Source organism: Microtus pennsylvanicus, chromosome 10 (genome assembly GCF_037038515.1).
Source record: "Microtus pennsylvanicus isolate mMicPen1 chromosome 10, mMicPen1.hap1, whole genome shotgun sequence".
Taxonomy (NCBI): domain Eukaryota; kingdom Metazoa; phylum Chordata; class Mammalia; order Rodentia; family Cricetidae; genus Microtus; species Microtus pennsylvanicus.
The window spans coordinates 81,154,978-81,182,534 of record NC_134588.1 but is presented as its reverse complement, the minus strand read 5'-3'; the positions used below and the strand labels follow the sequence as shown (position 1 = coordinate 81,182,534).

At 48.2% G+C, this 27,557-nt stretch overlaps 1 protein-coding gene across 1 annotated transcript; it reads left to right on the top strand.

Moving 5' to 3' along the window:
- Positions 1-728: 728 nt before the first annotated feature.
- Positions 729-26,684, top strand: Drgx (dorsal root ganglia homeobox). The gene is made up of 6 exons (XM_075987525.1): positions 729-762; positions 4,499-4,596; positions 5,786-5,887; positions 8,750-8,928; positions 9,013-9,125; positions 26,419-26,684. Exons 1-6 carry the CDS (start codon positions 729-731, stop codon positions 26,682-26,684), a joined length of 792 nt encoding a protein of 263 aa, XP_075843640.1.
- The last annotated feature ends 873 nt before the right edge of the window (positions 26,685-27,557 follow it).

Sequence of the window (27,557 nt, the reverse complement as noted above, 5' to 3'; positions counted from 1 at the left end):
ACAGCGCTGGAAATAATCAGATTAAGGCCAATTATGCGTGAGATTATAAAGGCGAGTGCTGAGCGGCGGCGCGCGCTGTAGACAGACAGCAAGACATCTGGCCACTTCCCCAGTCACTTCTCTGGTCCTGCGGGCGCCAGCAGCGCCAAGCCCCGCCCGCCGCCAGCCGAGCCCCGCGTACGGACAAGAGGCGATCACACTCGGGCCTTCTCGCCCGCCTCCCGCAGAGGTAGGCAGGGTTCCCGACCCGCTCCCCCGGCTCCCTGCTCTGGGCCCTGGGGCTCCACCGGCTTTCTTGGCCCGAGCTATTGCGCGTGCAGATGGCCTTGCGCGATCGCCTGACCTCGCTGTGGTGGCCAAGTGCAGGGCTTGCGACCGGGACCCCTGAGAAACAGGAGCCAGACTGTGCCCAGCTTGGTGAGGGCGCGGTTGTCCAGCAGCCGGACCTACACGAAAGGCTGACCGTAGGGTCACGGCTTGGGATTGGGGGTGCAACCACTTCCCTCCAACACCCCCCTCCCCCGCTGCGCGGTGGCCCCAGGGAGCCAAGGGCTTCGGGAAGGGTTTTGAAGGCGGGGCACTCCTGGTGATCCTCGGGGTGAGCGGGCAGGAGACTCAGGCTCTACTGCTATTTGCTTTGCAGCCAGGCCGGAGCCACGCGCAGGAACAGGTCTGCCAGGCCGCCCCCAGCCCTGGTCCAGCCGTCCGGGCCCATCCGACCGTCGGCGATGTTTTATTTCCACTGCCCGCCACAGCTAGAGGGTAAGTAAGCGCTGCTTTCCAGGCTGTTTGGCCAGGCCAAGCCAGCAAAAAGCAGCCGGGCCGCAGCAGGACTGATGGGTGTTGGGGGTCTTCGCCCCACGAGGTGGCAGCCGCATGGCAGTGCTTAGGGGAGCCCTTAGCCTCCTCCCTACACACAGCTCCGTCCCTCCGCCCGGGTGCCACCTGCCTCCCACCTCCCTCTCTGACTGGGTCTCACGCTGCCCCGGGCTATGGGTGCCTCGGGGACGCCTGGTCCTCCCAGCACAGATGCTGGTGTCACGCCTCTAATCGGGGCTCCTCCACCCAGGGGGCCCGCATCAATCTTTCACGGTGTTTTGCTAACATCCTAGAAAGCCAGAGCAAGTTGAACTGCCCGCTGCGTCCTGGGCTCCACCGCACGCCAGAGAGGGCCTGTTTGCTAGGCTGCCCTCACCCAGGGCGTTGACGATAGTGCTCCAGTGCTCTGGGATCTTACAGCGGCAAAGCTGTCCCTGGAGGCCAGCTTCCTGCTGGTTACCTGCCCGGAGTGTCTAGGCATAGCTTCCTCTCAGCGACCCACGGAATTTCTGACTACAAATGTTCACTCTCGCCCGCCCCGGGACCAGGGTCTGGTTGTTTAAGGTCTTTATATCTTAAAAAAAAAAAAATGCCTTTCCCTATTCCTTGTATGGTGTCTGCTCACAGTTGTTAGGTGGGGCAGGGGTAGTGAGAAGTGAGACTTGCCATTTCTGGGTGTACCTAAGCAGGACCTGAGGGACCCAAGGGTGAATTCTCCCTGGCTGTGTAGATTTGTGGCCATCAGGTAGGCATGCAGCCCCACACTCTGGCTCGTGTTTTGGCCCAGATGGAACTTTAATAACCTTGGGACACTTGTCCACCTTGTTGTAGAATGCCTTAAGTAACCTCCAGTCTCATTCATGATTTGGGAGTTTGTTTTCATTTTCCCTATAAAAGCCCTTAAACATCCAGCAGAGTTTGCTAAAGAAAGCTAGTGGGAAGCAGTGTTTAAGCTCTGCATGCCTGCATTTCAACACCAGGAAAGACCCAGGCAGGGGAGGTGCAATTCTTGACAACTATACCCCAGGACTGAAAGAGACCCTGCTGGTTTGTGCTGTAGACTCCAATCTCAGCACTGATGGCCCGTACCCAGCCCAGGCTTTTGTCAAGTGGAAAAAGAAGAGATTTGGGCATTTAGCAAGCTGTGTACATCCTGGTGACCTAAGAGAGAACCCGTTTGTAAGGGTGGGTTACAGAAGTGATTTACAGACTGCCCTAGCCCACGCTCTCTCCGACTCGCTTACTGCTCTTCGCTTATTTCTGGGGGGCTTACACTTGCTACTCATATTCTGCGCAGACCCCCTGAGGACACTGACTCAGACTGATGTGACCAGAACAAGGAGGGGGGGTGCTTCAAGTACCTTTCAGACTTTTATAGATGTAAACTGTGCCAGTTTTTCAGGAGGGTCAGTGTTGCTGGGGCTGATGTGCTGTAGATGGGAGAGTTGAGAATGGCTGAGGATAGACCTTGGACTCTAAGGAGGTACAAAGGACAAAAACAAAGTGTGAATGCCATCTTACTTCTCTGATACTTTGTTCAGATTTAATTAGCGAGTGCCGCATGGGTCTCAAAGTTTTTTTAAGAACAAGAACCCGCACACTGGCTAGCAAAGCCCTCCTCTCCCCGCTTAAAGGCATCTGATACCGCGTGTCTCTTAGGATTCCGTCTCCAGAGCTGATCATTCCATGCCTGTCATGTCTTTTTTGCACCGATATTATGCTGCCTCATCATCCTGGACTTTGGCTTTGTTTTTACTTCATAATACATCTTTGAGATCTTTCTCCCTATGCTTGTGTATACGGATTTACTTATTTTCTTTTAGACTGTTGAGTAGTATTCCTGTATTTGTTTTGCAGAATATATCCACCAATGTGTGCTTTCTCTGTTTCTTGTTTTATTTCTTATTACGACATCTCCAAGAACATTCTTCCCTCTGTCTTTCAGCAAACTTTATAACTATACTCATGGATAAAAAAAACCTGTGCACTTAAATTTTTGATGGTGACTATTCAGTTGCCTTCTAATACACGTTCGCCAATTGATGCTCATATGAATAATAAATGAACATGCACAATTTATTACAATTTATTGGTTCTGGGTATCATTAGGCACTTTTTTGGGGGGGGACAAAACAATGAGTATATTGTTTCATTGTCCTGTTCCATTCTGTTTGAGGAGCTGTGCATAACTCTATCAAGTATTCTATTTCTTTCAAGAAGCCGCTCCCATTTCTTTTTCTTTATTCCTAGGCTATCAGTCTTTTTCTTCCCAGCTTGCTGAAGTCAGCTTTTGTAGGCTTCAGCTGGGAAACAGTGTGAACAATGTTGAAGCAAGGTATAAGGGAGGAGATTGGGGGTGACAGTGACCAGGAAGTCTGAGAATGTAGTCCATGCTGACCAGTCAGACACTTGACATCCAAAAGAGAAAATATGGCCTTCTGCGAAGTAATGCAAATAAGACTGCTTTGAATCAGTCCCTTCCCAGTGCTATCAAGATGCAGAGAAATACTTGCTACTAGGGTTTTGAGGAAGAATGCAATTTGGATAGGAAGACGGAGGGAGAAAGTTCTAATAGGGAAGGGGGGCAGTATTTTGATGAGACATGTGGGGGTAGGGTTAGATATCGCTCAGTGGGACTCTCTGTAGTATATGGAATATGAACAGACCTGGAGGATTTGGCCTTCTAGGGCTGAGGTGCTGGTGAAGAATGTTGTTTGCGTGCTGTGGCCCGACAGCCAGTGCTGAACACTGGGTGATTCAGACAGCAGTGCCCATGGCAGGTGAAATGCGCACTGGTTAATGGAAACCTACTCATTTGTTTTCCTAAGAAGCCATTGTGGACTATCAAGTAAATAGTGCACATTTGGAAAATGATCCAAATGCACGTTTGGGGCCAGATTCTGTTCCGGCTTTATTGTGAGCATTGGAGGCTGCTGGCGACAACAATCTCTTTCCTTTTCTGGGGAACTGGGGACAGCAGGATGTTGTGGAAGGCCTGGTTACCTAGTGGAGTGCCCTTGGAGAGTGGTCCTAGCAAGCTGGCTTGGCATTCTATTGGTTCAGGCCTTTTGTTAATTGCTGTCTATGCAATAGATCCACTGTGGTACTGATGAGCTGTGACCAGGAGTAATTAATAATCATTTATAAACTTCTTACCTCCTTGAATACTGCACTTCTAGAAGGAAAGTGGTGTGAAAATATCTTGGTGGTTTTTTTTTCTTCTCCATCCTTTAGCCATTGGTGCTTATAGTAACAAGGGGAGTAAGCCATGGGGGGGGGGGGGAAAGGGAGGAACTCAGGCTTCTGTGGAAGGGTTCAAAGTGGGCGGTGAGCAGATAGGGGACAGAGGAGCAGCCAGGAGTAAGAAGGCAGGTGAGGAGCAGAGTTCACTCAAGCCCACTCACCCCTCCTGACTCAGAGATCACAGTGTCACAGGGAGGGGACTTGATCATCTTGGTCACCATTGTCCTATGCAATAGGAAAACCTGCTCCTACAGCTAAAGGTTTTGGGGAGACACAGAGCTAGGGATAACAAAAAGAGGGGTCTTACTAAGAGAACACAAAGAAATACATGGGAAGGATGGGCTCTCTGGGGAGGAGCACGGAAAGGGGTTGCTGCTTGTAGGGGAGTCTGAAGCCCCCGTCTCTCTGTCCAGACTGATCCATTCACTCCCTGTAGGCACCGCACCTTTTGGCAACCACTCCACAGGGGACTTCGATGATGGGTTTCTTCGAAGAAAACAGCGCAGGAACCGGACGACCTTCACTCTTCAGCAAGTAAGGACAGATTCCCGGTGTGTGAGAGCCAGCTTCTTCCCACCTCCCCCACAGTCACAGAGGACTCACTCTTCCCTGCCTTTTAAAAGGAGACCAACTGTTGATTTAACTAGGTCTTTGTTTTCCCGAATAACTTACGTGTTTGCCGGGGGAAAGGGTAGTTAACTTGGGCCTTGTAACTCTGGAGGATCAGAAAAACAGCAGCGGTGAGATTTTCCATGTATCTTAGATGATCGGAGGCACATTTCCCTGTCAGCAGACTGCAGGTAGGGCATTTTTTTTTAAAAGACTTTTGAGATAGAGTATTTCTGTGTAGCCTCGGGTGTCAAGGAATTTGCTCTGTAGACCCCACTGGCCTTGAATTTGCAGAGATCCAGGTGCTGGGATTAAAGCACACACTACTATGCCCGGTCTCAGGTCAGGTATTCTTATCCCCAAATAGACAGGTGGGGGAACTGACCTACAAGGTTGACTCATGAGCAGACCATGTTGTTGACTGTGCCGCAGCTACAACTTTCCTACTGGGTTTCCCAGAGCTGAGTGCCCCAAGAGCATCCTTCTTCCTGAGCAGAATGAAGGCGACCCCCACACGCCTATAAAGCTCTGTGGGACTGACTTGTTGAGGGTTCCATGAGTAGAACCTGTGACTCCCATGGTGGCACCATGACAATTATGAGGCCACCCTAGACTATTTATTCCCAGGACAAATTAAATGTAAACACACGGAAATCTCTATCACTTGGCTACTTCTATGTCTTGGGGAGGGCACTGTGGTTGTGAGCAGCCTTGGCTGCAAAATCAACTGGGATTTAAACTGTCATTCTGTGGAATTTTCCTTATCTTTTAAAAAAATTATATTTTACTTATTTATTGTATATATATGTGTGTGTGACATATGCATGCCACTGTGTACGTGAAGAGGTCAGAGAACAACTTTCAGGAACTGGTTCTCTCCGTGTATGTGCCTCTGGGATCACGCTCCGTTCCTCAGGCTCAGAGGGGCCTTTACGAGCTGAGCCTTCTTCCAGGCCTTTGTGGAATCTTTTCAGACAGCTCTTTTCTCCATTTCCTTCCTGGATTTGATCTTTGAAATTGCTTCCTCACCGCTGCTGGCAACTCTGAAATATGCGTCCTTTCCCTCACCTAGCCGCAGCCTCTCACCCATAAACATTTTCCCCCTTTTTACCAGCTGGAAGCTCTGGAGGCAGTCTTTGCCCAAACACACTACCCAGATGTCTTCACCAGGGAAGAGCTAGCCATGAAAATAAACCTCACAGAAGCCAGAGTGCAGGTAAACCTTCTTTTAAATTATTTAACCCTCTAATATTAAAACTGGCAAACTTTTTTTTTGACATCATGACTGCAGAGTGCACATTTGGCCAAAGAAAGCAAATGAAGACTATCTGTCATTTTCATGATGCACTTTAATAACATCAACATAATGTGGAATATTAGATTAGGTTGATTAATCGGTCATTCATAATTAACTAGTGATAATGTTCTACACTAATTTGTCCGCGTCTCTAAGGTACTAAATTACATCAATGCACATCCATTTCCTTGCTTTGGAAAAAAAAAAAAAAGAAGCTGAGATGCTATTCGCAAAGCAAATCTGACCGCTCTGGGGTGAGGCCGGTCAATTGCAGAGAACCACGTTTTCAGATGGGAAGCAGGGGGCAGGATCTGCTTTCCAGAAATTGCATCATGCCCAACTTTTCCCCTGCACACGGACTCTTTGGGCCTGAACAACACGTGCAATTTAAAAATCTTTAGACAGCAGCAGCAAAAGGACTCAGCAGAGATGGGCCGGCCGGCCGGGGGTGGCAGCCACTAAGCTGCGTTGCGTTTCTGGAAGTTGCTTTTAAGTGCCGAGCCCAATGGCCTTGCTTGAGTGAGTACGGGAGGCAGACTCACAATGCTGCCTCTCCAGGCCAGTTCTTCTTTGAGCACAATTATATATTCATTTTATTTATGGGGTTTCCTCCATGCTGTTTCTGTTCTTTTTATGTAGGAGCTTGGGGTTAAGACTATGCAAAGATCTAATTGTAGGAAATATAATAGTTTGCTTTCTGTTCCCCTGGGTCATGTTAGTATCTCTTAAAAACCAATGGCTGAAGAGAGATAATGGAATTCTGAGCAGTAAATTGGGGGTTGTAAACAAATTATTTCCCCTATAATCAGATTATGTGATCCTGATTATTAAATCTGAACATGAATCATTGGTCATATGCGGGCAAATTAAACTGATTATTATTTGGGAATGAAAATGTTCTTTGGCCCAGACCTCGTCTATAGTTTCTTTTTCTAATGCCAGCTTGCCAATAGCTGCCTAAAGACTGGACTGCAAATTGAGATAAATGACACAATTATTGAGCATTCAGAAGTAGAAGATCATAACTTCTCCCTGAAAGGTGCAAGGGTAAGATAGGGGCGGTGACAATTGAAGCTGAGAATTGTTGTCCAGGCTGTTGTTGGCTATTATGCAGGCAGACAATGGCAGCCGAGCTTGTGCCTAGCCAGCTTCCATGTGGGGACAAGAGCTTTGGTGGCGGGAAGGGAGATGTGTTTACACTTATACCACTTGCTCATTCAAATATGATTAATGTTCTCTAAAGCAGGGTCTTAATCGAAGCTGATGTTGTCAAACAATAACTAAATAGGGAAATAAACGACTCCATCATGCTCCTTCCTCAGAAGCAGGCGAACTGTCAGTGCAAAGTCATTAAAATATGATAATGAAAAATAGCTCAATTAAATGTTGTTATAGCTGTGACCTTCATTCAATTAAGACCCAAGAAAGTGTCTGCATTTTGCTTTGCATTTAACTGCCCTAAATTTAGAATATAGATAAAATCATTATTCAATGGTTGCGGATATGTGCAATTAAAAGCCAACACGATTTAAAAGAAAGAAAGAAAGAAAGAAAGAAAGAAAGAAAGAAAGAAAGAAAGAAAGAAACTCAGTTGGAGAGGAAACAAAACGAAGAAATAGGGTGGGCCAGCAGAGGACTCAGCCCCAAGTGCCCAGGCTCTTTCCCCCATGCCAGGGTCCCAAGGCCAGAGGAGGTGGGACACTGTCTTTGGGAGTTAGAGAGGAGCCTGGCCAAACCTAGATTTTAGACAGAAATTATCTCTGAGAAGAGAAAAAGTGAGGAGAGAGACGGTTTCTCTGGGAAAAGATCCATGGGCTTTTGTTGCCTTCTGTGAGCCTCTTGCGCTGGAACTGCTCGGATTCTATCAGACGACTGCATTTTTCTCTTCTCTTAGATTTAGGAATTACCTGCCACTAATTTCTAAGGCGGGTTCCAAACTGAGGTCAAGGTCAGACACAGGCCTTCTCTTCTCCGACGCGAGGCTGAAGGAGAGGAGGCAGCGATCACTCTTTAGCCAGGGTCCAGTTGCTGTAGGCAGGCTCTCGGCTCTAGCTTACCTGCATGTCCATCTTTCTAACAATGCTTAGGGGTCCAACAATGCCCTCTTTCACAGAAGTGTGGATCACAGCGCTGAGCCAGGCCGCTGGGCTTCTGGTCACGGCTCCTTCATTTACCACCTGGATGACCTTCAGTTAGTGACTCCTCCTCCCTGTGTGTGAAACGGGGATGGCGGGGCTGCTCATCTCTGAGGATACACAGCTTTGGACCCCAACCCACGTTTGTTAACCAAGATTCCGAATTTCTAAGCCACACTGATTCCAGAGAGAGGGTTTCTCCTGGGTGCGGTAGGCGGCTGGTCAAGAACAGGTTCCTGCACAAGGATCCTGGTCCTTCAGGGCAGTGCACAGGTGTGAGCCTGCTGGAAAGTGGAATGTGCCTTTTTGATGAGAAGCTTCGGAAACAGCATTTTGCAAATCGCGCTTTTGTGTTCACTGTAGGGAAAACTTTTCACATCAAATTCGCATTCTCACGGGCAGCTCGGCATGGCAAACTCCTGCAGGATGACCCTATCCCTTCCTGTGGGGACTGCCCTTGGTGTTTTCTACTCTTTACTAGTCACGGAAAAGTGCCTGTCAGAAGCTGATCCATCTGTGGTCTGAAGTTCGGGGCAGAGAGATGAGGATGCCGGCATGGGCCTCCTGAGGGTCCCTGCTTGGGTCATGGCTGGCCCCTCCTGGCTGACTGTCTGCCTCCCTTGGGTGTGTTTCCTATGGGGTTCAGGTTTGGTTCCAGAACCGAAGAGCCAAATGGAGGAAGACAGAGAGAGGGGCCTCTGACCAGGAGCCAGGGGCCAAGGAGCCCATGGCAGAGGTGACACCACCCCCAGTGAGGAACATCAATTCTCCACCCCCAGGGGACCAGGCCCGGAGCAAGAAGGAAGCCCTGGAGGCCCAGCAGAGGTAAGATTAGCTGGCTTAAGGACTGTGGGTCGGGGCAGCTCTGCAGACAGGCTAGACTTCAACGGAATGTTCTGTTTTTGCCAGCCTGGGACGAACTGTGGGCCCCGCTGGGCCTTTCTTCCCCTCCTGCTTGCCAGGGACCCTCCTGAACACAGCCACGTATGCCCAGGCCCTGTCACATGTGGCATCTCTGAAAGGTAAGATTTGCTGGCTGGCCTGGTGCAGAGGGTGGGGATGGTGGAGAGGGTGGGGACTGTCTGGCCTCCCTGCTGTCTCTGCTGGTCAACCTTCTGCTGCTGTGGTCACAGCCGGGATCACAGTCACCCTCTGCTCCCTCGGTTGCTGGCCTGTTTGATTTTGCACAGTCTGAGAATGTAGATGAATGTCACCCAAGTAGTTGAGGGCTTTTCTTAGAGGCAGTGCTCCCAGAAGGAGCCACGTTTCCACAGTCTCCTCCCTCACCCTGGTTACAGTTTAAGGTGCTGATCTAGAGCTCATGGGGTGGTCTAGGAGGGGTGGCTGCTTACCAGCTTCCAGGACCTGTTCATCTGTATGTCTTGCTTAGTTTCGCTCCTTGGAGATTCCTCAGAACAGAGGTCTGAATCTGTAGGCCTCCCCTCTCCCCCCAGACAAGGTTTCTCTGTAGCTTTGGTGCTTGTCCTAGAGTAGCTCTTACAGAGTTCAGGCTGGCCTTGAACTCACAGCCTCTGCCTCCCATAGGACTTTTGCTGGCCATAGGACTTTTGATGTCTTATCAGTGGCTAGCATTATGGGAGGGGAGAAATTTACTAGCGTTGCTTGGTCAGGCCCAGGGCTATTATTTGAGGGTTTCTGGGGGAACTGTCTCCAGAAGTAAGGGCTTATCTAGTGTCTTTCAATTCCAGGCCGTAAGAACAGAACCAAACCCTGCTGGAGATGTTTAGTCAGTCCAGCGGCTGTGCGGGCTGGTGGGAAACTAGGATGGGCCTGGTGGTGGAGCTGGGATGCTGTTGTGAGTGTTGTCCTCGGGGCTTGTCACACGAGGCCCAGGGGATGGGCACATGGATGTCTGGGGGATGGGCGCGTGGATGTGGGCTATAGGTTTTCCCCATAGAATAGACAGTCGGGGAGGCCCCCAAGGATATCTGTTGCTTGTTCTGTTTGTGTTGTGGTTTCAAATATCATTGGCCTCCAAGGGGTCCGTCTACAGCTGGTGTGTTGAAGTAGACACACACACACACACACACACACACACACACACACACGCCATATGAACCTCCAGCCATATTCATAGGACGCAGCAGGCTGTGCTGAAGTACTACAGCCCAAGCACCCCAGTTCAAAATTGTGAAAAATAGAATGCTCCAGAATCACAAACTTGAATCCAGAGGTGATGCAACACATGGAAAATTCCACACGGACCTCGTGTGACAGGAGGTTGGCAAAAGGCAGAGGCACTAAAATGATTGTGCGAGATTACCTTCACGCTCAGTGTACAAGAGCACATGAGATCTAACTAACTTTGTGTTTAGACTTCTGGCTCAATCCCGAGGTATTGTAATATGGACATTCAAATATTCCCCATATCTAAAAAAAAAATTCCAGATCAGAAATGTTTCTGGTCTCAGGCGTTTCAGATAAGGGACATGCAACCTGCACAGAGATGGGCTGCTTAGCCAACTCAAGGTCCCAGAGGAGCTTGGCATTATCCAAGGGGCTGATCCTGACAAAGGGGCAAACCGCATCCATCTGTCTGTAAAGCGCTATCAGCTGTAGTGAGGGTCAGCTGAGCAGCAAACAGCCGCTTCTAGCAAATGCCTTCCGCTCGCTCTGCTCGCTCCAAGTCAGCCCTGTAGTGGGCGGGATTTGCACATTTCTCCTTTCTCATAGTTCTGGGGGGTGGGGGGGGGGAATTCTCGCTTGTAGCTCTCAGCTGAGTTCTCTCTCTTTAGGAAAGAGCTGGGACTCTGCTGTGGAGCTTTGCCTGCAGTGGCTGAAGGTAGGGTGGGGTGGGCAAAAGCTAAGCTTCGGGACCGGAAGGGTAGATGCCCAACAACAGTGGGTGAGCGGGGTCAGCTGAGGTTTGCGCTTTACGTGTCTCAGACATTATCCACCTCGGTGATGTCCTAAGGCAGAGGGCAGGGCTGGTAGAGGCCGCTGAACTGGGACAGCTGTTTATACCTGCCTGTCCACTTCCCTGTTGTCCTCTTCCTGTTCTCCCACCCACACCCCTTCATTAATCCCTTCTGGCTGGGCCGCGCCCTCCCAGAGGCTGTCCTGTGCCTGCCTTTTTAGGAACTGGATTCCTTTGATACACCTTTGCCTTGAGTGATCTGGGGATGGACAGGGCCCTGCGGAGGTGGCGGGAATCCCGCTGCGCTCACCAGGCGGGGACTCATCTTTGCCCGTTGCTGAGGCCTGCCTGGTAGCTACAGTGTCCTTCTGTACACCCACTCTTCCTGGGAGTTCAGGATGAGGTAGGGAGAGAGCGTGGACAGCAAGACCTATTGGGACCCACAGCATGCTGGGATACTTTTAGAGCAGTGGCTCTCAACCTTCATAATGCTGCGACCCTTTAATACAGTTCCCCATTTTGTGGAGACCCCCCCCCCCCGCGACCATAAAATTATTTTCATTTCTACCCCACGACTGTAATTTTTCTACTGTTGTTAATCATTGTATATATATATGCAATAGAGGTTTGCCAAAGGGGTCAAGGCCCACAGGTTGAGAACCACTGTCCTAGCGGCAGGCAAAGCTGAGGAAATTGAGCAGTGTAGGCACTCTCTGCTTCCCTAGGTACAAACGTGCCCTGGCCTACTTTTCTGGAAGCTGGGACCCCGTTGATTTGTCATTTTCCTGCTTCGAGACAGGCATAAGTAAAAGACAGAATTCTCCATTACTGAGACAGTGATGACAGATTTGATGCTGAGGTGCCCTAAGATTGGCCTGCGCAGAGGTGGGTTGGGTTTCAGAAAGATAAGGAGGCTTGGCCCACCAGGGGCCAGTGGCCTATCAAGCCAGTTGACAGTGGCAAATGGGCAGTTTTGCTAAAATGTCTTTATTTTCTATAGATGGAAATGTGTTTTTATTTGGAATATTCCTGCCTTACTCCTTTGGGACAGCTATAAATTATATTGAGAGTAGACCAGTGACTCTCAATCTGGGGGTGGCAACCCCTTTAGGGGTCGAACAACCCTTTCCTAGGGGTCACCCTAAGACCATTGAAAAACACAGATATTTGCATTACGATTCATAAGCGTAGCAAAGTTACAGTGATGAAAATAACAACGACAATAATTTTATGGTTGGGGGGTTACCACAACATGAAGAACTGTGTTAAAGGGGTGCAGCGTTAGGAGGCATGAGAAGCACTGCTGTAGATCATGATCTATAAAGAAAAGACATTTGGTTTGTGTAGCTCTAGAAGCTTAGAAGTCAGGCTTCCAGCAGCATGGGCCAGGCAAGGCCTGGCTCTGGGAGGCACACACAGCACAGAGAGCGGGTGAACTAGTTCTTAGGTCTCCTTCAAGAGGGCACTGTTCTCCTCAGGAAGGCTCTGCTTGAGTCCTTGTCCCTCCCAGAGCCCTACTTCCTAACACTGTCAGCTGGTGGGTTAAGATGTCAACACCTGAACTTTGGGGAATACAGTCACTCAGCCCACCATAGCTTCTGTGTTTCAAATGCTGCCTCCAAAGTCTTTGGGTCAACACAGCCCAGCCATGATCAGTACTAGGACCTGCCCTTTTGTGGTCCCCGTTGAGCTGACAAGGACTTTTCTTTCCTCTTGAATTCTCCTTGTGTTCCTGTTCCCTCTCCTCCTCTCATTCCCCTCCAGCAAAGCCTCTTCCTGGGGCTTTCCCTGACTCTCTGTGGCTCCACACCCTCCCGCCCTCTCTGAGCATTTAACTTTCTCACTTCTTGCAAGCTAAGTCACATGGGGAAGAGAGGAAAATAAGCAATGATTGAAAGTCTGCTCTGTGTTGGCCAGGCAGTCTCACGTCTTAGTCTCATCTGCTAAGTTCTTGTGGTGACACAGTCGGATAGATAGCTGATGTGTTGGTGACAGGATGGCTGAAGTAATGGCCAATTTGTCACTTCCTCCTGTGATGGCTCTTCCAGATAGGACCCATTCTGAGCTGGACACATCCCCAGGGCTGCACCATTGTCTGCTGTAAATCTGGGTGGGCTCTGCTGCTCCTAAGATTTGCTTGGGGTAACTCTGAACCAGGATACAGGGTGAGACATGTCCATCTATTGTAAGTTGGTTTTTGAACACTCTTGAGATTCAGCACTCAATTGTTTTGCGGGGCATGCGTTAAATGCTTTGGAGAGGGGTCAGATTCCCAACTCTCAAAGACCACCCTATTTCTTCCCAGACTTTCCCCAACCTGTGAAATGAAGTGAATAGCAACATTTGGACCAGGAGGGGAGCCCAGCTTTCTAGGGCCTGGCTGAGTTCTAGGATCCCTGGTCTGTGACTCAGTTTCCACCACTTTGTGACCCCAGGTGCTGGCTCTACTGTCTCCTCCTCTTGGTCCTGGCCAGCAGGAAACTGGTGTGAAATCAGACAGTTGGGAAGACCATACAGGTACTGAGAATCTGTCTCAGCTTTCTATAAACAGAAAGCTGAAGTTCAGAGTCAGGAATCAGTTGTTCACATCTGGCAGTGTTGGGGGCAGATGTTCAGCTCTAGCAGATGCAGGTAAAGGACACTGTTAAGGCAAAGCCATTACTGGTTCCCAGCAGCTTTGTGTTTGTAGTCCCGAGCTTTTCTTGGATCCTGCGGAAAATTCCATGGGGTTATCTCCACCTGCTTCTTGAATGTTAAGGTCACTGAGGGGAGGAATGATCCAGAAAGTATTTATCTGAGAGAAACTTCTGGCCATGCTCTGGAAGTATACAGTCTAAGCAGTCAGCAGCCAGGAATTCTAGATGGTGGCTTCCTTAGGAAATCAGAGACACCAATTTGCCTCTTAGGAAATGTCTGTTGGGGGCAGAGCCTGGGACTTGGCGAGAAGGCTGGAGAAGCCAATATTGGTCATTGCCTAAAAACTCCCTACATCCCATCATTTCTGTGCATGTGCTGAAGATTGGTCTTGTTAGTCTTGTCTCAGACCCAGAGGTAAGGGCAAAAAAACATCCCGTGCCTCCCACTCTGTCCTCTGCAGCCCCCCAGGTTTCTGTGCTGCAGTGCCTACACAGGAGGCTCGGTGTTGTGTGACATTAAGGATGATGAAGTGTGCACTGGAAGGATGCAGTTGTGCTGGTCAGCTGGGGACCCAGGTGATGGGAAACAGAGGCATAAAGAAAGTACGTAATGACAGCCTTTGGTAGGAAGGGGTTGTGGATCCTCTAGTGTGGCAATTATGAGAGTGAAGGAGCTGGCTTCCCTGGCCAGGAACCTGTTCACAAGGACCAGAATCAGATAACAGAATCCAGGTATGGTCCTCCTTAATCAGTGTGCAGAGGCTGGCATGGATTCCAAGTAGGGGCTCTGAAGTGGCCTGGCTGGTGTGGCATGAGCTGTCCCTTTCTCTCGAATTTTTGGTAAGTCGTGAACGAACAAACCATAAACAATTTGTGTGTGTGTGTGTGTGTGTGTGTGTGTGTGTGTGTGTGTGTGTGTGTGTGTGAGCAGCATGGGGAAGTGTGCACGTGGGATGGAATGCAAAGGCCATGCGTGAGGACAGCTGACAGCACATGAGAGGTACTCACTGAATACTGCCCGCCACTAGTGCTCAGAGTCCTGTGTTTTCATCCTGGCATGCCCGGTCATCTCTCACAGACCCACAGGAAGTCTGCTTCTGAGACTTCTATGTCCTGAGGTTTTGTTGCTCTTGGAATGCCCCTCCCACCGACCCTTTCCTCATATCTTCCATAACTCTAAGTGTTGGCAATGTATAGGGTTTTAACAACCTTTGTACAGCGTCGTGGAGCTTTCTAGGTGATGTGCTTTGCCTATGGAATGCTTTGAGAGGACTCACACTGGCTAGACAGGCTGGCCTGGCTCCCACGTCGTGTGGCTCTTCATTGACCGTTTCACGACAACTGTCAACTTACAAAGTCAAGGGACTCTACTTGATGGGAAGGTTGACGGAACAGCAATGGGTGTCCAGAGGACAACACCAAGAATTTTTCTTGGACAGCGCTGTGATCATGATTCATAGTGTGGAAGAGGTTGTACTGGCCACAGAGGCACTTGGGTTTGTTCTGGGGAAGTGCTGGCCGCTGGCCGCAGGTGAGCAGGCACTGCTGGCCTAAGGCAGCAGAGGAAGTCGAGCCCTAGAGTGCTGAGCTGCTTAGCTGGATGCCTCTAACCTGTGATTTACAGAACTGAGTGTGCCAGGAGAGAGTTTTCGTGACTCGTATTGCGCTCTGCCCAGCAAGCTTGCTCTGGGCTGGCCAGTGGCATCACAGCAGACCTTCCCAGAGGAAGTCCCATCACCTTGCTCTACACTAAATGCAATGAGCCTGCTGGTTGTTAGGATGTTACCTTTCCCACTGAAGTAGGCATTCTGGAATACTGTAGTCTTTGCCATTTGAATTGTGTGCATACACATGTGCGTGTGTGCGCGTGCGCACACACTCCGTATCACATGTGCATCACGTGATGTTTATTCATACTGTGGTGAAATGGTTCTCAGAATAAGCTTTCACCTTTAAGTGACAGGGGACTGAAGATAAATCACGCAGTGTGCATTTGGGGAGCCTGCTTTCTCAGTCTCAGTGTTATGCTAGTGAGATTTAGCTCTGTAATTAGGTTTAGCTATAGATTCTTTGGAGCAGCTCATATACTTGAGAAGGTCATCTCTAAGTATAGTTTGTCTCGCTTTTTTTCACAACTGTATACTCTTTCTTTTCTTGTCTAAATTTGCTGGTTAGAATTCCTGGTATATTCATTTCTTTTTATTCATGTATTGTTTTATTTTTAGACAGAGTCTTGCTGGGTTGCTTCCACCACCTTGAACTCCTGGGCTCATGCTGTCCTCCTGCCTTTGCTTCTTGAATAGTTTTGAGGAGAAGTCATGCTATCTGGCAGTCCTGTGCTGTTCTGACTTTCTGACTGTTTTGTTGAGATATAGTTAGCAGATCATACAACTCATTGTGCTGCCCGGCCTTCACTGTAACATTCTTTCTGTCTCCGCTGACAATAACTTCCTGTTTTCCTCAGTTCTGAGACCCCTGTCTTCTTAGATGTAGACATTTTGAGATGGCTACTGAAGTCATTCAGGACTGCACAGTAAGATCCTGTCTCAAAAAAGGAGACATAATATTGTATGAGCCTGTTCATTTTTAGGGTCTTCAGTAGCAATCACAGAGCTCTGTCTGCCTCTCTCTGCCTCCCTGGTGCTGGGATTAATGACATGTGTCTGCTTACCCAACTCCATTTGACTTGTCCTATTCTTGCTCCCCTGGAAAAGCTCTCGAGACCTTACAATCCTGTTTACAATCCCTATTATTTACTTAACTATTTGTGGTGCTTCAGCCTGAGTACAGGGTCTTGCACACAAACCACATGATCCACCACTGAGCTACAGTCTACAGCCATCACTACCCCAAATCTTAGCATACCTGTTCTTTGGTTTCTGATGTTTCCAGAAAAGAGCTTTGCATATGCTTTGGTTCAGGCTGCCCTCGAATATAAAATCCTCCTTCCTCAGCTTCCCGAACACTGGAATTATAAGAATGTGCCACTATGCCTGGCTTGTCTTTACTTTTCAAGACGTCCTTCATCAAAGGGAGCTACTCCCTTCTTGCCCTAATTTATTATTTAAAAGTCAGTGCTGGGAGTGGATGCAGAACTTCATCAGATGTTTCTCAGCCGCTGCTGAAATGGTCCCATGATTTGTCTTTTCCTTTATGTTAATGTGATGAATTTTGGTGATTGGCTTTGTAAATGTTAAATCAGCTTCACATTCCCGGAGTAAATACAAATTAGATGTGGCATGCTATCCTTTTTTATAGATTGCTAGATTTGATTTGCTAATATTTTCCTTAGGCTTCCTGCATTTGTTATCATGAAGCGATTGATCCACACGTTTCTGTTTATTTACAATTAGTTTACAAAGTAGCAGGTTTTCTTCAGGCATTTTCCCACAAGTTTCAGGGCCTCTCCCCTGTGATAGCTCTATTTGGTTTCTTTTAGAAGCGCCTGTACTGACTCCCACAGTGGCTTCCCCAGTGACTATTTGCTCCTCTCTCTCCACACCTTCACCAGCATTTGCTGGTTTGATTTTCTTAGACTGTCTAATCCAGGTTTTGGTTTAGCTTTGCTTAGCTGTCACTACCCCAAATCTTCGCATACCTGTTCTTTGGTTTCTGAGGAGGATTGGTTGCAGTATCCTCCATGGACACAAGAGTCTATAGACACTAAGTCCTTTCAATAAAATGGCGTAGTGTCTGCATCTAACCTATAGACCTTCCTGCCCACTTTAAATCCTCAGTAGATTACTTATGATCCTTAAAGCAATTTAAATGCTCAGCAAATTGTTGTGTGGGGGAGTGATTACAAGAAAAATATCTAGATGTGTTCAGCAGAGAATTTTTCTTCTGCTGGATCTAGGAACAGATACAGTGGGCCCATTATGTAATAAGCATGCTCTATTCTCTCACAGTTCTGAGGACCGGCTGGGCTCTGATGGGCGGTTCTGATACTTTTACTTGGGATCTACCAGGAAGAGGCAGGGGCCCCCTTTCTTTCTCTCTGCAGTTCTGCTCATTCCAGGTTGGGCTTGAGTTTGGCAGTGGTAAGGTTCCAAGAGTGTAAAAGCGGGACTGCCAAGCCTGCCACACCACACCCAGGACAGGTATTGTCTTTGCTACAGTGTGGTGGTTAAAGCCAGTCCCAGGACCAACTCAGACTTGAGTGAGGGAATTTCCCAGGGCTTGAGTACTGCAAGCTATATTTCATTGAAAGCTTTCTTTGGAGACCAACAACCAAAGCTATATGGGATATATTGATCTTGTGGCATGAACTGGGACATTTGTTTTTAAACTCAGCTTGCTTTCCAGTCCCTACTATACACACTTTAAGGGTGTTGGTCATATTGAACTCGCCTCTAGATCAGTGATTCTCAACCTTCCTAATGCTGCAACCCTTTAATACAGTGACCTCAAGCAGAAAATTATTTCTGTGGCTACTTCATTACTGCAACTTTGCCACAGTTACAAATCATAGTGTAAATATCTGTGTTTTCCAACTGCCTTAGGCAACCCCCGTGGAAGGGTCGTGACCCACAGGTTGAGAACCACTGCTCTAGATCCTTCTAAGGCACTCACCTCTGCCTCAGCATGGTCTTTGTAGAGTGGAAGGTGTTGAAGCTTGGGTAAGAAGGCGAGAAGGCCAAAGTACTCTGGGAGTGGGGAAGGGCTCTTTAGGAAAGGGTAGGGATAGTGATCCTAGCCTGAACTGTAGCCTCTGATCCTCAGAAACCTTGAGCATTCTTGTTCATCACCCAGTATGAGTCGGGTACCACCGACTCTGCTCTAAGGGATGCTCTAAGCATCATCCAGCAATGCCTTAGGCATATCCATATGCTGGGGGGCTGGATAGGGAGAGGGAGGTAAGTTGGCTATTAATTCTTGAGTTAGTAACAGAGTTAGGTAACAAAGGCATGCAGAGGACAAGAACTCATTTTGCAGAGGAATAGGGAAGATTTGAAAGAGGTATAGGAGATTCCTCGGGGTGTGCGTGAGGGCTTCCTGGGATGAAAGAAGGCATGCATAAGACAGTGGCCCTCTTTTTTGTTACTGGCTTATTTATGAAAGGAGGGCCTCATGGCCACGCACAGTGGTGCTATCATAAGTAGGCATGTCTTCAAACCTGGCACAGCAATTCCAGTTAGTAATAGCAATTGCCTTTAGGGTCAATACAAGGAGCAGAGATCACTTTGGGTTTAGATATCTGTGGCAGGGGACATTATATCGCCCAGGGAAGGGCCTCCTGGCCTCTAGGCGGGAGTAGAGATAGAGGCCCATGGTGCAGGGACAGTGCCCAGTGCCCCAGGGAAACAGTGGAGCCCTGCAGGATTCTAGAATGCAGGAGTTTAGGGGGACAGAGAACCTGAGGGACAGAACATGGTCATTTCTCATGAGAGAAGTAATGGAGGCAGCCCTAGCTCCCTGTGTGCCTGGCTGTTGTTCATTATTTGATATCAATGCTAGTTTCTGGGATTGTGACCAGATATCTGAGACACTAAACTGCAACGGAAGAAGAGTCTTTCTCAGTGCATGGTTTCTGAAGTTCCAGTCTTTTTGCACTATTGCCTTGAGCCTTTGGCTGCATAGAATGCCCCAGCAGGCATGTTGCAGGAGGAGGCTGCTTGTTCGTCCTGGCTGCCCAGACCCGAAATAACCACACAGAAACTGTATTAATTAAATCATTGCTTGGCCCATTAGCTCTAGCTTCTAATTGGCTCACTATTGCATCTAAATTTAACCCATCTCCATTAATCTGTGTATCCCCACATGGCAGTGGCTTACCAGCAAAGATTTGGCATGTCTGACTCCAGCGGCAGCCCCACGGTGTCTCTTCCCCCACCTTCCTTCTCCCAGAATTCCATTTAGTTTTCTCTGCCTAGCTCTGTTCCCCTACAGCTCTGCAATAGGCCCAAAGCAGTTTCTTTATTAGCCAATGAAAGCAACATATAGATAGAAGGACCTCCTACACCAAGGGATGTGGTGGAGGAGGCCTGTCCATCCACAGCAGCTAAGAAGCAACAGGAAGGAAGACCAGGGAGGCTGGAGTTTCAATATCCCCTTTCAAAGATATGTCCTCAATGGCTTAACTTCTTCTCACACTCTTACCCCCCAAAGCCCCACCATTTCAACAGCGCCATGGACTGGGGACCAATTTTCAATAATACATGGACCTCTGAGGGGAGGTACATTCAAACTCCAAATTCTAGAGGGGCAGAGAACCTGGCACTCATGATTTATAAGAAACCCCTTGGTAAACATCTCTCCATGTAGAAGTGGGGGAAACTGAGGCCAGCAGAAGCAATAGCACTGGTCAAGGTCAGAGAGTACATCTGCACAGTGGCAGACCAAGTCAGAGACCCCACGCTGGGCTTCCGGATTGATTCTGTTTCTTCGACAGGTACCTGCTGTCATCTTCTACTTAAAACCCATAGTTCATTTTCTGGAAGTCATTTCCTATGGGTGCTGATAGGTTTGCCCTTCCTGCTAATCAATGGGGCCCTGGAGTGCAGGGAGCCGAGAGGAAGTGTTCAGCTGGTGCCAGAGGCTGAGAGAGGCAGCTAGAAAAAGCAGCTTAGACATGTGCTTGCATCTGCTCTGGCTGTGCTGGGGATTCTCAGATCTGGAGGCTGCTCATGTATTAAAACACACACACACACACACACACACACACACACACACACACACACAAACAAACAAAACTCTGGAAAAGCATTCAGGCAGAAACTGGGCATCTTCATTAACCCTGGAACGGCATCGAAAACCTGATGGCGGTTGTAAGATTGGTTCCTGCCCGTGAATGCTTTCTGAATGGTGACTGAATATGGAGACATTGGGTTTATAACGTAGAGGGCACCAAGGTCGTACGTGAGTCAGGCTTAGCAGCACTAGAGGAACTTGTGAAAGTTACTTCCTGCTCTTAGTCTCAATCACAGTTTGTAATTCTGCCATGACCACAGGGTTTCTCCTTCCATGATGAGGCTTGGAGCCCGGGTAGGAGAAATCTTGAGAGATTCACATATGCCAACTCGCCAGGAAGGACAGGTCGTCCCTCTCTTTCTCCACCCCCAACGTATTCACTGAGTGTTTGATGTTTGGTTCTGGGATTAGTGGCTGGGGAAGGGTTCTTAAAGCAAGCTTGGAGGTGTGTTGTACACACAAGCAAGTATCTCGCGGTGAAAGGCTGGAACACCACAGAGTAGGACCTGGAACATATAATCGGTGCCTGAGTATGAATTTGGCTTTGCAGTTTATCTGGGTAGGAGAAACATACCCGCTGCTAAAACCAGGCTGAAAATATCACGGAGATCTACTCATAGGCCCACATAGACTCTCCTCAAGGACTAGGTAATGGGGCTCAGAAATATGGTTCAGTGACCCAGAACACTATCTGCTATCCACACCATATCACACGGCCCTTTAGAAGGAAACGGTGCTATTGGCAGAGACGAGACAGAGCTAACTTAATTTTTCCTGTCAGTCTCTGTAGTAGATCAATTAAGCTGCCAAGAAGATCAAATATTTCAGACTGTATTTATTACATTAAGTATTTATGTTCAGGCCAAGCCTTTAAAGCATGATGTCATATAGGGATAGAGGCCGATTAGATCAGTTCAGCAGAATTTGCTGTAACTTAATGGAAATCTAATTGTATGTTTTAATTTAGTGTCCAGGAGGTAGTATTTTCCCAAACAAAACAATTTTGGGGGCTTAGAAAATGTAGGAACTACAATAGAACGCAAATAAGAGAGAGCCAGCAAACAAAACAACTTTGTTTTGGTATTTATGCAACTTTTAAAAAACTTTGTAACTTATTTATAAATTTAAATTTATTATTAAAATTAACAAATGTTATGTTTCTAAAATTTTTTAAATGCTGTAAATCTATATGTATCATGATACAAAATCAACATGCCACATATATTTGCAAATGCTCTATATACATGTCATTGGCTTTCTGTAACTAAGGGTTCTACACCCACAGATTCAACACCACAGAAAAAGAAATAGAAAACTGTCTACACTAGCACGCATGTCCACACTAGCATGCATGTCTACACTAGCACGCATGTCTATACTAGCACGCATGCCTACACTAGCACGCATGTCTACACTAGCACGCATGTCCACACTAGCACGCATGTCCACACTAGCACGCATGTCCACACTAGCACGCATGTCCACACTAGCACGCATGTCTACACTAGCACGCATGTCTACACTAGCACGCATGTCTACACTAGCACGCATGTCTACACTAGCACGCATGTCTACACTAGCACGCATGCCTACACTAGCACGCATGCCTACACTAGCACGCATGCCTACACTAGCACGCATGCCTACACTAGCACGCATGTCTACACTAGCACGCATGTCTACACTAGCACGCATGTCTACACTAGCACGCATGTCCACACTAGCACGCATGTCCACACTAGCACGCATGTCCACACTAGCACGCATGCCTACACTAGCACGCATGTCTACACTAGCACGCATGCCTACACTAGCACGCATGTCCACACTAGCACGCATGTCCACACTAGCACGCATGTCCACACTAGCACGCATGTCTACACTAGCACGCATGTCTACACTAGCACGCATGTCTACACTAGCACGCATGTCTACACTAGCACGCATGTCCACACTAGCACGCATGTCTACACTAGCACGCATGTCTACACTAGCACGCATGTCTATACTAGCACGCATGTCTACACTAGCACGCATGTCTACACTAGCATGCATAGACTTTTTTTTGTCATTGTGTAGTTATCTTCACAGCACTAATATTTTCTTAGGTATTTGTTGCAAACCATTTTGCAATGATTTAAAGTTTAGAGGAGGAGTCTGGAAAATGACAAACAGTAGGCCACTTTATTTAAAGCACTTGAGTATTCATGAGTTTCTGTATCCTCAGGGAGTCTTGGTACCAATTCCCCATAGATACTGTGGACAGCTGTGTGTACTCTTTTCTTGTTATTCTTCCTTCCTTCCTTCCTTCCTTCCTCCCTCCCTTCCTTCCTTCTTCCCTCCCTCCTTCTTCCTTCCTTCCTCCCTCCCTCTCTCCTTCCCTCCTTCCTTCCTCCCTTCCTTCCTTCCTTCTTCCCTTCCTTCCCTCCCTCCTTTCCTCCCTCCCTTCTCTCTCTCCTTTCTTTTTAAAATTTATATATATGCGTATATATACATATATGTGTATGCACACAAATATATATATATATATATATATATATATATATATATATATATATATATATATATATATATGTTTGTCCATGTGTATGTGTGTCCTCGCTTGTTCAAGAGTGAGTGGCAGCCAAATGTTATCTTCTTCCATTGCTTGACCATGGTTTCTGAGACAGAGTCTCCAACTGACCCTAGAGCCTCACAGTTCAGTTGGCAAGTGAGGCCCTAGTCTTTGTCCCTCGACACTAAAATTGCAGGCATGTACCACTGAATCAAGCTCTTTTGTGGGTTCTGAACTCAGGTTTCTATTAGTTCTCAGCAAGCACGTTCCCCCTGGGCTCCCCAGTTCTCAGATAGCATTTCTCACGGCTCTCCTGGTATTAAACAGCCTTAGGTTACATGTGTTGAGGTTTGTTTTGTTTTTTTAAGGTTGTCTATGTAAGATTTCTCCTCTTTATAACCCACTAACATGTTTGCTAACAACAATCACCTCTTTTTCTGTTTGTGACAACCTTCTAAAGCAGAGAATTTTAGCCAGAAATGCACACACAGAAGCCCGAAGCACCGGAAAGGACTTTGAATGGACTTTTCCTGGGTATTGTCGAGTCTTGGACGGAATCTTCCCCGCCATAGCTTTGAATAACTTTGGATAACTCTGGAATCAGCAAGGATGAGGTTCACCATTGTTGTGTGTTTTGGCCTAGGAAGCTATTGGGATGCTGGCTTGTGGAGACATCTGATAGCTTGTCTTATTTGCAAGATTACTGAGAAATCAAGAGTTAGTTTTATAGGGTTCTACATGGAAGTCATTGTTTTCTTTGTTTAAAAGTGGCTGTAAGATTTAAGGGCGATGTTGGCCGATGGCAATTTTGAAGAATGTGTGTACCCAGCAATCTGGAGTGTCCCCCCTTTCCCTAGAGTGATGACAGGAATCTGTTGATGGAGAATGAAAGGCAGGGTACAGCCACCAAAGAGGAAGAAGATTCTGTGCTCCCTGTTTGTGTGGATTTTGTCTCTATTAAGACAGTTTATTTGTTTGTTTGTTTTGTTTTTCGAGACAGAGTTTCTCTGTAGCTTTGGAGCCTCTCCTGGAACTAGCTCTTGTAGACCAGGTTGACCTTGAACTCACAAAGATCCGCTCGCCTCTGTCTCCTGAGTGCTGGGATTAAAGGAGTGTGCCACCACTGCCTGGCTATTAAGACAGTTTATAACATTATGGGGTCACAACAACTTTCCTATACTCATGGAAAAACCAGGCTTCACTTTAAACAGTTGGATCCTTAAGCACAGATCACGGATTCTACACTGTTAGATCCCAGCCTGTCTCCTTTGTCTTCTGCTCGCCTTTGATGCTATCACAGAGGTAGCCTCTCTCCTGTCTCATACATACTAGCCTCTTATGGCCCTCATCTTCCTGGACTAGATGGACCCATCCTTTGACCATGTCAGTTTCTTGAATTTATTTTTAATTATGGCAAGTACACTTAATGAATTTTATTCAGCTTGCATGAGGCCCTGGGTTCCCGGCCTCCCGGCCTTTTTCTCAGTTCTGCTCCAGTCTTCTCTCTCTCTCTCTCTCTCTCTCTCTCTCTCTCTCTCTCTCTCTCTCTCTCTCTCTCTCTCGATTCATTAACAAAGAAGTTTCTAGGTTCAAATGAAGTTTATGATCATTATTGAAAAGTATAAACATTCCAAACTGAGAAAACCCACCAATTCTTTGCTATCCATTTCCCCAAAGGGACCACAATTCTTAATACTTCGGTCTCTTCACACCTTCAGTTTTCTTCAACAAGTGCCTTGTTGGGAAGGGGACCTGGAGGGGAAAAGGTCACCTAGGAGGGGTCCCCAGATCATGGTGCCCACACAGGTATCCTTCCAAGAAAAAGCTGAGCGTCTGCAGTGATAGCTCACTATGGCTTGTGTCGGCATAACACTTTGTGTGAAGCCCCCGGGAATTGGGAACATGCAGGCTCAGAGTCTGATCAAATGCATGCCATGTTAGACGCCAGCCAGGCAGCCAGGGTTGGGAAAACAGTTCTCAGAATCCCTTGTGCATATGGTCTTGGTGGTACGTCTCTCCTTCATCTTGGTAGTTGCTACCTGGGTATAGGTAGCAGGTCCCGTTTAAAAACCCAGTCAGGAAGCTGCAGCTGCGTTTGAGTCATTGCGTTAAGGTGCCAGAAGCGACTGCTCCCACCTCTGTAAGGCATGGAACCTCTGACTCCTTATTTGGAGAGGGCAAGGAGGAATACTCACCCTTTCAGGGCCATACTGGTGATGAGAGGTAACGGTGAACGGGGCCAAGGGGATCTTCTTACTGCTTTAGAGCAGGACGGGCAAAAGAAGAATAAAATCCTTGAGTATGCTGAAGAGGAGGAGGGTTTCCCGGCTGTGGCACTGAGCGGCAAAGTGTGTCCCTGGGAAAGGAAGGTGGAGGCCTTCCAGCTGCCTACACAGCTAACAGTGCTGAGGTCACCCCCAGAGGCTGGTTTCTGTGAGACTTGGGCCTTCACGGCTTTGCAAGCAAGTGGCATTCTATCTGGGTTATTGCTCTGAGGTGGCCTGAAGAGGGGGACTTCAAGCTGGGCTCAGAGAGTAGAAAATCGGCTCATGTGCACTTATGGGCATGTCCAAGATGGCAGGGCAATCAGGGACACAGGGGACTCTACTCCTTCCATGCTTCTCAGCTCTGACTTGGGCCCCTTCAGGGATTCCAGGGCAATATATCTCCTCTTCGCCAGGCAAGAAGTCACAAGTGAGTAAGAAGAAGAAGAAGAATTCAAAGCCTGGGTCTGTGCTAAATGTGTTTCCAGCAACCACTTCAGAGCCCCAGACCTCAGTCCTTTCAGCCCTGGGGCCGTAAGCAATAGTCAACAGTTCTTTTCATTAAATGGCCAGATCCAAATAACTTAGTAAGCATTATGTCTTCTCAGCAACTTTGCAGGCATTTGGAAAAGAATTCTTATAGCTGGAAAGATAATCAGTTTAAAGAGCTAACCCCTGTAATGAACTGCCGCACATGGTGAGCCCTGCTCAACTGCTCCAGCGTGGCAGGCAGACCACACCAGCACTTTCGCTGTATATCCCATGTGGCTTCCTGTCCCTCCTGGTGTGGTCCCTGCAAAGTCACGCTTCACAGACATTTGACCTTCTTGGGTGGGATGCCTTCTGGTCGCACATGGAAGTTGTGAGTGGTTTCGAGCCGGCAACAGGTAGAGCAGCTGGGTACCCAGCAGAGCCTCACGCTGAGCTGTTAGGGGTGACTTGGCACACGGTTTGGGAGCATGGGATGACTTCACCAGACCCTCATAATGACACTCATTCCATGTCACCCAAGTAGAGGCCAAGTTCAGAGAAGTCAATGTTAGATTAAGATAACATAGATGGCTGGTAAGAGAGAGGGCCAAGACTGACCAGGTCTTCTGATGCTCTGCTAGTCCTCTGAACCACCAGCTGGATGTCTAGAGCCCTGCATCCTTGGGAATCTGGGGTTTTGTCCTCCATCTAGTACCCGGAACCAAGCTGGAATCAATGTCCCTATTTTGGGGCCCAGCCCCTCCGTGGCCCTAAGAAACAGAGTCTGAACACTGATGGAGCCTATTGTTTTCCTTCCTCTAGGAGGTCCACTGTGCTCTTGCTGTGTCCCAGACCCCATGGGGCTCTCCTTCCTCCCCACCTACGGTTGCCAGAGTAACCGCACAGCTAGTGTGGCGGCCCTGCGCATGAAGGCCCGGGAGCATTCAGAAGCCGTTCTGCAGTCAGCCAATCTCCTGCCGTCCGCCAGCAGCAGCCCCAGCCCGGCCGCCAAGCAGGCACCTCCAGAAGGCAGCCCGGACAAGGCCTCTTCAGCCAAGGAACAGAGTGAGGGAGAGAAGAGCGTATGAGGGTCCAGAGTGTCCAGCCTGGAGCCCTCCCCACCCTTGCTTCTCTCTCAGCCTCAGCCCTGCAGCTCTCTGTGCCATAAGGAGTAGCCACCTCCTCGTGGATCGGGCAGGGGACGTGAGGCCTGCAGCCATCTCTGGGCACATCTGGCTGGTCCTAGTGACCTGGATCTCTCTAGAACTCTGCTGGTTGAGGAGAGTGTTGTTCTAGCTTCTCTCGGTGACAGTTCCCAATGGCACTTAGTGGCTCTGGAAACTGCTTCGTGGTGAAGCCCTCGGTTTTGTTTTTTTGTTTTTCAGGCCAAGCAGCATAGGGGCTAAGCAAATTTGCTCACCCCACCACCCCTTCTTAAGTTATCTTAAGTCAACTCCAAGGATGGTGGCATGAATCATCTCTGAAAGACATCAAGTGACATGTCATGACAAGGAACATGACAGTCACTCTCATACTGTTTAAGAACCACAGAACTGGTATCTACCAGTTCTCGCTCTCAGCCAGTACTGGTGACAACTCCCTTCCTCTTGTTTAAAGGTATTAGCTGAGGTTTTGGGTAGAAAGTGACAGAGTATGGGATGAGTCCGCCGTGGTCCTGACCCTGGCAGATTTCTCTGGGCACATCTGGCTGGTCCTAGTCAGACGGCCTGTCAGTTCTGCCACCCGGGGAGCAAACGTGGGTCCCCTGCAATTCGAGTGCCCACCTGCAGACCCTCCGTCATTCAGAAGAATGGTGACAATGGCGGCGAGGTCGCCAATCAGAAAGTAGCTTTGTGGCCGAAGAGAGGACAAGAGCCCCTCAAAGAGGAAGGAGATCCCCAGGAAGGCCCCCGAAATACTTACGCACAAGTAAACTGCCCTTCTTCGTAACCCCCTCATGT

Bases quoted from the DNA above. Each gene is read 5' to 3' on its own strand.
- Drgx (XM_075987525.1), top strand. From the start codon at position 729: ATGTTTTATTTCCACTGCCCGCCACAGCTAGAGG. The intron at 763-4,498 runs GTAAGTAAGCGC...CACTCCCTGTAG, and splicing joins CTGCCCGCCACAGCTAGAGG to GCACCGCACCTTTTGGCAAC. The intron at 4,597-5,785 runs GTAAGGACAGAT...CCTTTTTACCAG, and splicing joins CGACCTTCACTCTTCAGCAA to CTGGAAGCTCTGGAGGCAGT.